General features: G+C 31.4%; 1 protein-coding gene across 4 annotated transcripts; it reads left to right on the plus strand.

Annotated features, from left to right (window-relative positions):
• The first annotated feature begins 8,478 nt into the window (after positions 1-8,478).
• Positions 8,479-12,979, plus strand: LOC7486570 (protein DETOXIFICATION 27). Of its 4 annotated transcripts, none has more exons than XM_024600507.2 (8): positions 8,479-8,846; positions 8,976-9,517; positions 9,615-9,701; positions 9,810-9,866; positions 11,685-11,923; positions 12,017-12,067; positions 12,390-12,476; positions 12,572-12,979. In XM_024600507.2, exons 1-7 carry the CDS (start codon positions 8,556-8,558, stop codon positions 12,461-12,463), a joined length of 1,341 nt encoding a protein of 446 aa, XP_024456275.2. In that variant the 5' UTR covers positions 8,479-8,555; the 3' UTR covers positions 12,464-12,476; positions 12,572-12,979. The 4 variants fall into 4 exon arrangements, with proteins under 4 accessions (XP_024456275.2, XP_052308654.1, XP_002306557.4 ...); XM_002306521.4 differs by having other exon boundaries at positions 8,481-8,846; positions 12,017-12,135; XM_052452695.1 differs by having other exon boundaries at positions 8,706-8,846; positions 8,956-9,517; positions 12,017-12,135.
• Positions 12,980-13,469: the final 490 nt, after the last annotated feature.

Consider the following 13,469-nt stretch of genomic DNA (forward strand, 5'->3'; position numbering starts at 1 on the left):
ATGCATATAAATCTTGAAATTCTTTCATGGAGAAGAAAACATATTATTATTGGAAAAATTGATATGTTGATAGTATAGGAAAAAAATAATTGGCTAACCATGACGTCATTGATGAAAATACTAGTAATGAATTGTGTCATTCATGCAAAAGATAATGTCAGCTCTATATAGTAAAAATTGTGTGTGTAACTCCATGAACCTAAAAAAATATGCATATAAGGGTTGCCATTTGTGCGGCCTAAACAGCTGGAATAATTACAGCCGCATGGCTTGGTGCTTATATTTTTTTTTTTCGATTTTGTGTATTATTAGCTTGGAATGTCAATGTGTATAGCATTTAGAGGGAGAAAAAAAACATTCAAGTTAACAGGAATAATAGTAATGATCCTATTATTACTATTGCCCTAATTTATCAGGTAGTTCAATATAAGCTAAAGAACTTTGGGCCGTTTGAAAACGTTGTTCAACTCGTGTTTTTAAAAATTTTAAATTTTTTTTGTTTAAAATTAATATTTTTTTAGTATTTTTGAATCGTTTTAATGCGCTGATATTAAAAATAATTTTAAAAAATAAAAATACATCATCTTGATACATTTCTAAACGAAAAATACTTTGAACTGCAATCACTACTATAATCTCAAACATGTTCAAAATCTCAAGCTCATCATCATGTTCTGTGTAATAGTTGGAAATTGATGTAGTTTCTTTCTTTTATTTCTAATTGGTCATTGAAAATTATTACACAACTTATTGGTCTTTTAATTCCTAAACTTAAGCTGTTTTGCTAAAATAACACTTAATACAGTAACTTAATACTTGAGGGTTATTCATCAACTTCTTCTATATTTAATTTATTCTTTTTCTATCTGATAATATTCGTTGTCCTCGTTAATTTTATTCTGTACTTTTTAATTTTTTTTCTTTAAACACTACAAAAATCAAATGCCATTCTCATGATTAGGCACAAAAAGAAATCTCCTTTGGAGCCGACTATAAGCTCACAAGGCGCGCTTGCTTGCTTAGATAATCCAGAGGCTTTCTCTAGAGTTGTAAGAACATTGTGATGTTGAAGTACGCCTTTAACACGGATATTGGTGTTGGTGGTAACATTTTATGGATATTCATGATTTTTCGAATTTGTTATTGTTTTCTAAATATTTATGATATTTATGGATATGAGAACCGTCGCATCGGTAACATTTAAACCTTTTTTCGCAAAGGCAAATCCGTGATAAAAAAAAAAGTGATTCAACATAAGAAGAATATATATCAACATAAAACAGTTCGAGTTTGATTATATAGAAGAATGGATCCAACTTATTGAATCCAATTAGTTCGAGTCTCACAAACATTAAAATCATTGGAGGTTTACATGGTCGTTAATTTCAGAACCCGTGGGATTTGTCGATATACACGAAAGCTAACTCAAATACTCACATTAATAAAAAAAATGATATTTATTTATATATGTAAGTGATTTGCACGTAAACTTGTGAGCAAATCCAAGTGACATACTAATACAGAATTAAAAAAAAAATTGTTTTTTTGAATAACCTTGTAAAAAGGTATAAATTTAAGAGTTATATGTATTATCACCATTCCATAACATTGCCAATTGACCAATCTAATCTCACTTTTGTTTTTCTTTGTTCGACATAAATATTCTCCTAAACCTAATATGTATGAAAGAAAAAAAAACTTTAAACTTTAAAAACCTTAAATCACTCAATTTGATATATTAAAATATTATGGAAAAAGTATTTTTTATTTTTTTGGTAAATAAAATTTGAAGTATCTAAAATTGATTGGAAGATTAACTTGTTATTTTACATGTATTTTCCTATTTACATTATATAATTGTCTAGTCGACAACAAAAAATTATTATATATCATATCATAATATCATATGAGAATATTTATTCGTAACTTTTATTACATTGGCTGTTTTCAACATAAATATATGTTCATGAATTTTGAAAAAAAATAATAAATTAATATATATTTCAGAAATTAATAATAGAACTAAATAATTGTATGGAATTAAGATTATTAAAAGACATTCCGTATTTCGGACAGCTTAACTACAAAATCGCTTAACACAACCCTTACTGTAATTGGGCCTACAATTCGTTATGGAGTTTTTTCATGATCAAATTTTATTAAAAGATTAAGAAAATTACAAAAGTAAAAAAGAAATGACTTGGACAAGATAAGATCTACGTACAACAACAGAAAACTTTGAGAAGCTTGACCAGGGAAAGCCATGCTGCCTGCCTAGTATTTGTATTTTAAAAATATTTTTATAAATAAATTTAAAAAATTATTATTTTATTTTAAATTAATATTTTTTTAATATTTTTAAATCATTTTGATTCGATAATTTCAAAAATAATTTTAAAAAAATAATAATAAAATATTATTTTAATATATTTCTAAAAAAACACTTTAAAAAATAATTATAATTACATTCCAAGCACTTAATAGCTAAGCAAAGAATATATATATATATATATATATATATATATAAACACCCTTTTGATTTTTTTTTAAACCTTAAGTGTTTGGAAAAAAAAATCCACGTTATTGATAGACAGTTTGTCAAATAAAAAAAAAATCCAATCATAAATAGACAGTACAATCCTTTTTTTTTCTTTATAATATTAGATAACAATTGACCTAGGATTCATTTATTTGAAGAAGAGGAAAACAATGAATGGTAATGTGCAACGAGTCGCTAGTCAGGGGATCTTTTTTCTTGCGAAAGATTAAACTCTCTCTCTTGCAATAACTAAAGTGAGCTGCTTTAATTTGTTGTCCAAAACTTCATAAATAAATATTAGACAAGTAAAAAAAACGTATGATTAGTTTATTATTATGCAAACATATAAAAATATGATAATCATACAATAATCATTACAAAATCTAGCATGCATATTATGCAAGTATTAAAATTATACTTGAACAAGATTAATTTAGAGTACTTCTTGAATTCCTCAAAAGATATCCAATCTAAAGTTTTGTTGCCGTAAAAAGTTAATCCTTTGTCCTTAAAATTTTATTGTTTCTCACTTGGTGCAAAAAAACTGAGTTCAATAAGTCTCTCAGGATTTCAACACCTTCTTCTTGTTTAGGTGCACTATTAAACAAGGTTCAAAGAACTTAAAAGAATGATACTCAATATCCCTCTACAAAGACCAAACATAAACTCTATAGTAGAAGGAAAGAGTAGAAGAACAAGTTTAGGAAAAATCAACAACAACAAAAAGAAAAAACTCAAGAAATTTCATTTAACTTTTCACCCATCCAAGACTCCTATTTATAGGACTTGAGAACCAAAATACTAATTTCTCATTATTCATGAATGTTTATTAATTATGATGAATATTCATAGTCCATGAATTACTGATAATAACATTCATTATCATCATATAATTAATATATTAGTTAATATACTAAAATATTTTAGGGACTAAAAAAATTTATTGATCAGATTTAATTGAAAATATTTTTCTTTAACAAAACCTAAGCCCAAACTCATAATTAAGCCCACAAACCTATTGTCCAAACTACAAAGCTATTTTATATTTTGAAACTTTTGCTATCCAAAGGTTAATTGAAAGCAATTTCTCATTCACTTTTAATTGATTTTTAAAACATGTTAATATATTATGTTCAAGTACTCATGTTGGATTATAAAATTCAACATGGTTTTAACCCTAAATATGAGTGGACCTCATATATAATTTAACATTTAAAAATTATATTTCATATTTTATAAACCAATTTCAACAATGTCTAACATGAATGGAAGTTATTTGACCAATATGAATACTTAAAGAGTTTGTAGAGAGATATTGATTTGGTAGATTATTATATCAGGAGATGTAGTTTTAAGCTTTGAACTTTTCTTAGTAAAATATTATTGAATTTACTCACTAAGTAGTGAACGTAATGTCTTGAACTATTCATCTTTTTATGTAAACCAAGACAATATCACTTGCATAATTCTCCATCTTGAGTATCCTTTGGTTCTTATGGTTGTGTTCATTTTGGCATTAAACAACTCCTAGTTTCATAAGTGTTTTAGAGATTTTAGCTTTTTTAAAATTTTCAAAGAAACAATCATATTTTTCACTCATATAGGTGATCTTTCATTAAGAGTATTATGTTATACTTCAAATGGTATACCAAGATATGAAATTATTAAAAGCATAACTCACTATTTATCATGCTATAGCTAACACCACTTTCATTATAGGAATATGCAAGAGATAATAATTTTCTAGGTGCTACTGAGAATGTTATATAACTTAGTTTTTATTTAAACCTAGAACTTGAGATCTCCAGTCAATTATGTATTGTTACCATCATTACACTTTTTATTTTTTAAAAGCTTTAAGCTCATTCCCCTTGATAAATTATATATAAGCTCTTTCAATAAACCTTTGTTAATTTAGCAAATCCAAAATATTTTCCTTTAACTTTACATAGTCAATGAAAAAAATTTCATTTGAGAACAAATATTTAATGATATTATATTTACGACATATATGTGTAGACTTCCTGTTATGCGTACTACTTTGTGCCCTTTCAATTGCAGACTAATTTCACGCTGGATATAAATTGTTGACACTGGTTTAGGCCAATATGGAATATTTTCTGAGAAATTTCAAAGTCACCTGGCTTCCTCTTTAGCTTTATCAAGAGTAATAAACTTTGATTTCATCTTGAATCGTGCAATACACATCTATTTAGAGAATTTTCATTACATAGTTGCTCCATCAAGTATGAAAATATATCCACTAGTAGATTTTGAATTCTTAGTATTGAATATCCAATTGACATTACTATACCCTTCTAGTATCACTGGGTAAGCAATATAGTATAATCCATAGTCCAAAATATATCTCAAATATTTGAATACTCTTTTTATTGCTATCTAATTATCCATACTCAGATTACTAGTAAATCTATTCATTTTGCTAACCGAGTAAACAATATCAAATTTTGTGCAGGTTTTGTGCAGTTCATAACATACATTATACTTTTAATTATTCAAAAATACTCTAATTGTTTTATTTTGTTACCTTTATTATTAGAAAAATATAAACTTATATCAATTGGTATTTTAATAGTGCTATTGTTACATTTAAAAAATTTATCAAGAATTTTCTTAACATAATGATATTAGGATAATATTAATCCATCAGCTGTCTAAGAAATGCTTATTCCTAGTATAATATCTGCAACATCCAAATTTTTCATGTCAAACTTGTTAGTTAATATTTTATTGGTAGACTTGATTATGTGATCATTGCTGCCTAAAGTTAACATGTCAATGGCATAAACTTTATTTGTGTTTTTCATATAAATACATATTTTATTGATTTTAAACTTATTTGACAACATAACTTCGTTCAATTTTTCATGTCATTATTCGAGAACTTGTTTCAAATCATATAATGATTTGATAATCTTAAAGACTTTCCTTTTATGTCCATTAACAACAAACCCCTTAAGTTGTTCCATATAAACTTAAGAAAGCTATTTTTATATCCATTTGATGTATTTCAAGCTTGTGAATAGCTACAATGGCTTTTAACATTTATATAAAAGTTATTCTTGATACAGGTGAATAAATATATTAAAATAATTCACTCTTTCTTGTTGTCTAAATCATTTCACAAAAAGTCTAGCTTTATATTTGTGAATAGTACCATCGACTTTCATCTTTCTTTTGAAGATCCATTTGTGACCTAATGGTTTAATTCTAAGAGAAAAGGTGTTAGGGTTGCTTATGGTGGTGCTAATAAAAATAAAAGAAAAAAAGATGCATGAGTGCATAGTAATATATTTCTGAAAATGAATTTATAAATACACATGCATACATAAAAGGAGAAAGTACAAGTTTATAAAATGAAGCTAACGTTAATGCAATGCTAGTAAAAACAAAATACAACAATAACCATGCATGAATAGTGCAATACACATTTTTTGAATAGTAAACTAGTGCTACTCATCGGAGAAGAAGAAAAAAAGAAAACGAGATAGGGGCTCACCTTAAGGGTAGTTCCAAACAAGAGAGAGGAGGTGTTAGGGTTGCTTCTGGTGGTAAAAAAGATGGTGATGCTCATTGTGGAGGGGTTTTTGGGCAATTCTTCCTGCTGGATTTCGGTGGGAAAACTTGCTTTCCCCCCCCCCTCTCTCATTTATTTTTATTTTCTTCATCACTTATTTTTTCTTACCTCCTGGATCACATAAAATCCATTTTAATTAGCTCAAACTCTCTTTTGTTCTTCTCTCTCTTCTTAGGTTCCTTTCTCCTTCTTTATATTTTTTTTCATATTTTTTTTTCCTTTCTCTATTCCTTCCCCTCCTCCTTTATCATCTCATAGCTCAAACTAACTTCAAACACTCTCATTTTCTTTCTTTCTCTTTCTTGGCTTCTCTCTCTAACTTCAGGATCTATCCCCCCCTTTTTTTTTTCTTTTTGTCTTTTTTTATCTTCCTCTTGGCTCACACAAACTTCAAAAACTTAGCTTAAAACTCTTTTTTCTCCTTTCTCTCTCTTCAATATTTTCTCTCTCTAGCTCTTTTATTTTCTCTTTTTTTTACTTCTTCTATTTATATAAAGAGAAAAACTTCTAGAAGCTCCTCTAGATGGTTTGATCAGGACCTTAACCCATTAGAAAAAATCCCACCCTTAAATGTCATTTTTCTTGCAAAAAAATGACTAACTCTCCTATTTTAGTCTCTTATTATGACAATTTAAGGGGTCTTTTCGATATGAGTATGGGTGAAGGTAAGAGAGGGTATGTTAGGGAAGTGGGTGGTGGTGTTTTGGTTGTGTTAGGGAGTGTGGGCAATCAATTAAGGGTGGTGATGGGTGATTTTTACATAAAAAAAAAAGAAGAAGGTGATTGGTGCATGCATAAAAACATTGTCGTTTTGGTGTATGATTATTTCTTCTTCTTTATATGAAGTGATATCATTTCTCTTAGGCATGGAATGGTATTGTTTCGCTTATGCCTTCTTTAATTTTTCTTTCCATGTGAAACAACATCGTTTCATAAAATTTGTTTTTAAGTGATCCTCCAAGTTTCTTGTTTTTCCACTTTAGTCCTTCGATTTCTTTGTTTTTTTTATTTTCTTGGTCAATTGCAACTTTTTCTTTGAATTTCTTTCATTTTAGTCCCTAATTGCACATTTTCACAGCCTTCTCATTCCTCCATTTCTTCCAATTTAGTTGTTGGGTTTTTATTTTGTTATTTTACACCTCTTTTCTCATTATTGCTTTCAATCTCTCCCTTAATTGCATATTTTTATGACCCTCTCATTTTTCCTCCTCTTCCAATTTAGTCCTTAGATTTATATTTTTACATTTTTGACCAATTGCACCACTTTTCTCATTATTTCTTTTAATTTCACCCTTAATTGCACATTTATTATTATTATTATTATTATTATTATTATTATTATTTTTATTTTGTATTTTGCTTCTCTCTTATTTATTTTTTTGCTTGCTTGCCCAAAACAATAATATGAAAAAACTATGAAAAATAATAAAAATTTGGAAAAAATTACCATTATCAAATTAAAAGCATGATTATTTTAAATGCATTTTTTTGGAATTTTTTTTTATTCAAAGAAGAATTTTGTTTTGAGGGGATTAAATTATGACCTTATAAAAATATTATTCATTTTGTAACAGGTAAATGATTACACACTGTACGATAAAAAAATCATGAAAATGTTTTTTTTATATATAATTTAGATATTTTCTCCATAATTATAATAATTACAAAAAAATTAGTATAATTTCAAGAAAAAAGTTTATTATTATCTTAGAAAAGAAAAACATACATTTAAGTTGTAAAGAAACCATTTTTAAGTGACTATGAACTAATAAGTTAAATGTATTATAATTATAATGCCTTGAAGTAACAATACCAATCTCAAAACAATAAAATCTAAATTTTAAGTTTTAAATCTCTATTTACTAATATGTATTTTCGGTCTCATCTTTAATTATGTGTGACTCTTTACGTATCAACCTACAATCCGATCCACTTGTTAAAACCCATTTTTTTTTTATAGTTTAACATGGGTGTCCGAGCCAGCTTGCGTGCACCTCGACTAATCTCACGGGCCCTGAAGTTAACGACCATGTAAGCCTCCAGTGGCCATCATATGAGCAACCACAAGGCTCGAACCTGAGACCACAGAGAAAGCAAACCTCTTGGTCCCAAACTCTTACCACTGAGTCACCACCTAGATGTCGAGCAATAGAATACCTCAATTAAATATATATTCAACTCCTCCCTAAATTTTGTTTCATTCTACTGTGCATATTTTATATAATAAAATGATGTTGGTCCATTAATAATTTCTTATGAAAGAATCCAATTTTCGACGGTTGTGATGGAAAAAAAGCATTGAAAAAAAATAAATAAGACAACATCCACCACCCAAAAACAAGGTGGCCCCACATGCAACCCTCATCAAGAAAGCCAATGCGCATTCATTGCCTTTGCTGAGCAGGAGAGGTAGAGGTCATGGGAGTAGGTGAGGAAGAGAACCCTCTTCTGTTTTCAGGGCTAGAAGCACATACACAACGACATCAACAAGTACACCTATCGAGTGGTGTATCCAGCAGCACGATTAAGGAAATATGGCTGGAATCAAAGAAGTTATGGCAAATTGCAGGTCCTTCAATCTTCAGCCGCCTAGCCATGTTCTCCATGACTGTCATAACCCAATCATTCGCTGGCCACCTCGGTGATCTCAATCTTGCCTCCATCTCTATTGCCACCACTCTCATCATCTCTATCAGTTTTGGTTTCCTGGTAATCCATCAATCTTGTTCATGCCACATTTATATTAGCTGCAACATTTCATTGATTAATTTCACGACGAAATGAATGTGAAAGTTGTCCAATTCTTTTAATTGGGTAGGGTTCTTTTCTTTAATGCAGTTAGGCATGGCAAGTGCATTGGAAACATTATGTGGTCGAGCTTATGGGGCTAAACAGTACCACATGCTGGGCATATACATGCAACGTTCTTGGATTGTTTTGTTTTTATGCTCAATTTTGTTACTACCCTTGTTTTTGTTTGCAACTCCAATATTGAAGTTGATAGGACAGCCTGCAGACATAGCAGAACAGACAGGTTTAGTGGCGATATGGTTAATTCCGTTTCACTTTAGTTTCCCATTTCAGTTCACGTTACAAAGGTTCTTGCAGAGCCAGTTAAAGACTGGAGTGATTGCTCTGGTGTCTGGAGGGGCTCTTTTGATACATGTGATTTTGAGTTGGGTTTTTGTTTACAAGTTGAGAGTTGGGATTGTTGGGACTGCACTGACTCTTGATTTCTCTTGGTGGGTGTCTGTTTTTGGGATGTTTATCTACTGTGTTTGTGGTGGGTGTCAACTTTCTTGGACTGGGTTCTCTACACAAGCTTTTACGGGGCTTTGGGAGTTTTTCAAACTCTCTTTGGCTTCTGGGATCATGCTATTGTATGTGTATTCTTATCTCTCTTGGTTGCTAATTGATTGGATTTTGAATGAATTGGTAGTATAAATGATTGAAGTAGGTGTGCATTTTAATGTTTAGGTTGGAGAACATCTATTATAGAGTGTTGATTACGGTATCTGGATTTGTGCACAACACTAAAGTTGCAGTTGATGCCCTTTCCATCTGGTTGGTCACTATTCTGAATCCTCAACCTCGTTTCTTATTTCTTTGAAGATTTTTTTCTTAATTTTCAAAATTCTGCTGTTGTTGGCTGAGTATTACTTTGTTTGGCAGTGTAACGATACTCAGCTGGGAATCCATGATTCCACTTGGATTTTTGGCTGCAACGGGGTATGTTGCTGGTTGTAAGTCTCACTCCTTCCATGCTTTTATCTATTTGAGATCCACAATTAGTGATCTATAAAGAAGAGAAAAATAAAACCTTCTACTTGAGAACCAGAAGTGGGGAAGCGAAATAAGATTTAACAAGTAAACTTTGAGGTCAACTTAGAAACATAGAATAAATGGTGCTGCATAGCAGGATCTTCTTGTTATTCTTCACCGTTCCAGTCCTGGTAGGAATAAACTTTAGAAATTAGAATCAACTATTTAAATGGGCATGGCACATTAAACTTGTTCTTCATAAATGAGGGACCTTGACACTAACACATTTTTAGTACCCATCTAAGAATCTGTAATAACTTATCATAAACTTGTCCATCGCAAATGAGAAAAAAATAGTTTTGGGGTAGAAATTCATGACAGTCTTGTCATGAGTGAATGTTGCTTATATATTTTAGGAGCAGGGACCATAAATGTTGCTTAAGTTGGGCTGAGCGCCAAACTTTATCATCATTGCCCCTGAATCTATCATATGCTTTTGGTTATATTCCTTGAAGGAGCATGCTAAATGATCAAAATGTCTACGTTTGTTGTGTATGGTTTATGATTAGTGGCCCATTGGATCGAAGTAATCAATCTACTTCATTACATTTGCAAGTGAATAGCTCTGCATCTCTATTTGGCCCTTATATTATCAAGTTCATTTGATATGAATGTATGAACTACCTTTGCATTCTCATTAATTCTCATGGTTTTAAATATTAACTTCTATTTTGGTCTGGCAATATCTTTGCATAATATGCCTGGACTATTGTCATATTGAAAAAAAAAAAGGTCACTTTCTTAAGTATCACTATGAAAAAACAATTATGATGTAATGAAACCTTCTGTAAATACATTAGGATCAGATACTTGTGTTAGACACAGTAAAGTTCAACTCCACTGAAATCAGTCTTTCAATCTGTTCCTTTAGAACTCACAGGAATGTGTTTGGAAACAAAATGTTGTCATGTCTGGAATACTTTTATTTGCAGACCTTTGGAAGTTTTTAGTCAAAATATGTCTGCCTAGAAGGTTTAGTTGCAGCAAACTCATACTTTTACATCTGGTTACATCAATCTCAGGTTGGCTGGATTTTGAATGGTAGTTCTGTCGCTGCTAGGAATTTTTTTATTTGTCTATCAAGTAGTTTAAACCTTTAAGTTCAAATCAACAGTTTGCATGGACAGACATATCAAAAAGCGGTGATTTATTAGTCTTGCATGGTATTTTAATCCTGCTTCCTCTGTTTCCTTGTACATGCATGCATGGCAATAATTGATGCAGGGCAAAAGAGATTTGAAAATAAAGTAATAAGTTAAGAAGAGAGAAAAGAAGAAGCTAAGAAGAAGAAGCCAAATAAAGAGAAGGAGTTGAAGAAGATAAAGAATAGGGGTTGAAAAAGTCTGCAACTTTGTAATTTTTATTCAATTCATCAACAATGGTCTAACATTTAGAAAAGTATGATATAGATACTAAAATTCTAACTAGAACAACCGATTGAGTTTATAATCAACTGAATAAAATTCCCAACAATAATTAAATCAAGCCCAATAAATAAAGTCAAATTAATAAAACTGAACAAAAAGTTCAAATAAATTAAGCCAAACCATAAGCTAAAACCCAATCTTTCAATGGTCTGGGCTACCCTCTATCGTCTTTGATCATATAAGTACATAAACAATGTCTTGGGTGATGACCCTTTTCTTTTTTCTTTTCTGGTTTCTAGGATTGTGGAAGTTCAGTTTCCCCTTCCCTTGCTAATTATGTGAAAGTTTCTTTGTGTAGGGTTCGCGTGGCAAATGAACTAGGTGCAGGCAATGCAAAAGGTGCCAAATTTGCTACCATCGTGTCATTATTGACCTCTCTAGTGGTTGGACTATTGTTTTGGTCAATTGTCATAGCCTTCCCTGAGAAGCTTGCGATGATTTTCACCTCTAGCTCCTTTGTTATTTTAATGGTTAATGAGTTAGCAGTCTTGCTGGCATTCACCATTCTGCTCAATTGCATACAGCCAGTTCTTTCAGGTCAGAAACAAAACAAGAATTTGATATTTAGAATTGAAACGCAAATGGTATTTAGAATTGCTATGGTTTTGATGGCCATGTACTGTTTTCCAGGTGTGGCAATTGGATCTGGTTGGCAAGCATTAGTAGCTTATATAAACATAGGTAGCTACTACATAGTCGGGGTGCCTCTTGGGTTCTTGTTGGGTTGGTTGCTCCACTTTGGTATTAAAGTGAGTGCAACTATGTTGTTACTAATATGAGCATATTCATGATTCACATTGAATGGAAGCAAAAAATTTGAATTCTCAAGCTGTAATGTTGTGATTGTGTTAAAAAGTACATTTTACAAATCCCAGAATAATTGTTTTCCATGCGAAAACTTTCAGCCGAAACAACAGTTTCTAAAATGCTCGTTCAAAATGTATCGTTTTTCTTCTCTTTGAAACAAGATTCCTAGTGCCTAAATTAAATGAGAACTGGACAGGGTCTCTGGGCTGGAATGATTTGCGGAACTGTGGTTCAAACGTTGGTACTCTCTGTCGTCACCATGAAATGTGAATGGGAGAAGGAGGTAACCCTATTGGAATACTTTTCCCATGCATTTGTTTCAATTTTTCCTTGGTTGGTTAAAGTAGTTTACAGTTTATTTTACACTATGATTTACAGGCAGAGAAAGCTCAAATCCACATAACTAAGGAAGCAGCCTCAACCTAATGAAATGTTGATTGGGAATGTCTATTGGCTTGTGGCTATGAAGACTGAAGAGAAATGGCCTGGTTCCACTACAAGAGTCTCAGCACTCAGCCTTCCAAGACACCAGTTGGTGGGATGGGAAGGGGACCACAATTGAGCAGTGGCGTTTTTATTAATTTTGCACCCATACCGTCCAGCACAATGCCTGTGAATGAAAATTGTTTTACAGTAATTATGGTTCCATGCATCAATCATTTGTCCTTCAGTCCTTAGTGCAAATAGAAATGGTTGTCTTTCCTTGTAGCTGAACTTGCATTTGTTAACATTTGATTTGACCTGGTGTTTCTAGTAAAAGGATCATTGCGATCCCCTTTCTTATTAGATTGTTCTTCTTTTTGTTGGGTTCCATTGTGGACGGGTACAAGTGCAAACTCAAAGACCGGCGTTCTGAGGATGAATTGACCTGTCATGCTCTAAGCAACGGCCTCTAGGATGAATGATCCGCTGCTTGGGGACTCGAATTTGAATCAAGATACACCCGCCACCAATCTCTCAGCCTAACGTTGCTTAGTTCTTTTTAGCCGCTGAGATATCGCCAAAATCAACAGCTCTTATCTTCTAGGCTTCTAGCCATTGCATCGCAAATCTGACAGCATTATTATATTTGTCGTCTTTCCAGTAAAAGTCAATAGCCAAAAATCATTGTCTTGTACGGTATGGAGGGAGAAGACTGCACAAAAAAGCAGACGATTATCTTGTGCAGAATGTCACGTCGATGATATTAATTCCATCCCAAAAGATTCAAAATTTATGGAAACGACTTGTGGTGTCTCTGCTTGGATGCTCTGTCGCTTGATTATCCAGTGGCAAG

Source organism: Populus trichocarpa, chromosome 5, assembly GCF_000002775.5.
Source record: "Populus trichocarpa isolate Nisqually-1 chromosome 5, P.trichocarpa_v4.1, whole genome shotgun sequence".
Lineage (NCBI taxonomy): Eukaryota > Viridiplantae > Streptophyta > Magnoliopsida > Malpighiales > Salicaceae > Populus > Populus trichocarpa.

Excerpts from the sequence above, each read along its gene's own strand:
- LOC7486570 (XM_002306521.4), top strand. The coding sequence starts at position 8,556 with ATGGGAGTAGGTGAGGAAGAGAACCCTCTTCTGTTTTCAGGGCTAGAA. Across the intron at positions 9,702-9,809 it reads GTTGATGCCCTTTCCATCTG|TGTAACGATACTCAGCTGGG; the intron begins GTTGGTCACTAT and ends TTTGTTTGGCAG. Across the intron at positions 12,477-12,571 it reads AATGTGAATGGGAGAAGGAG|GCAGAGAAAGCTCAAATCCA; the intron begins GTAACCCTATTG and ends TATGATTTACAG.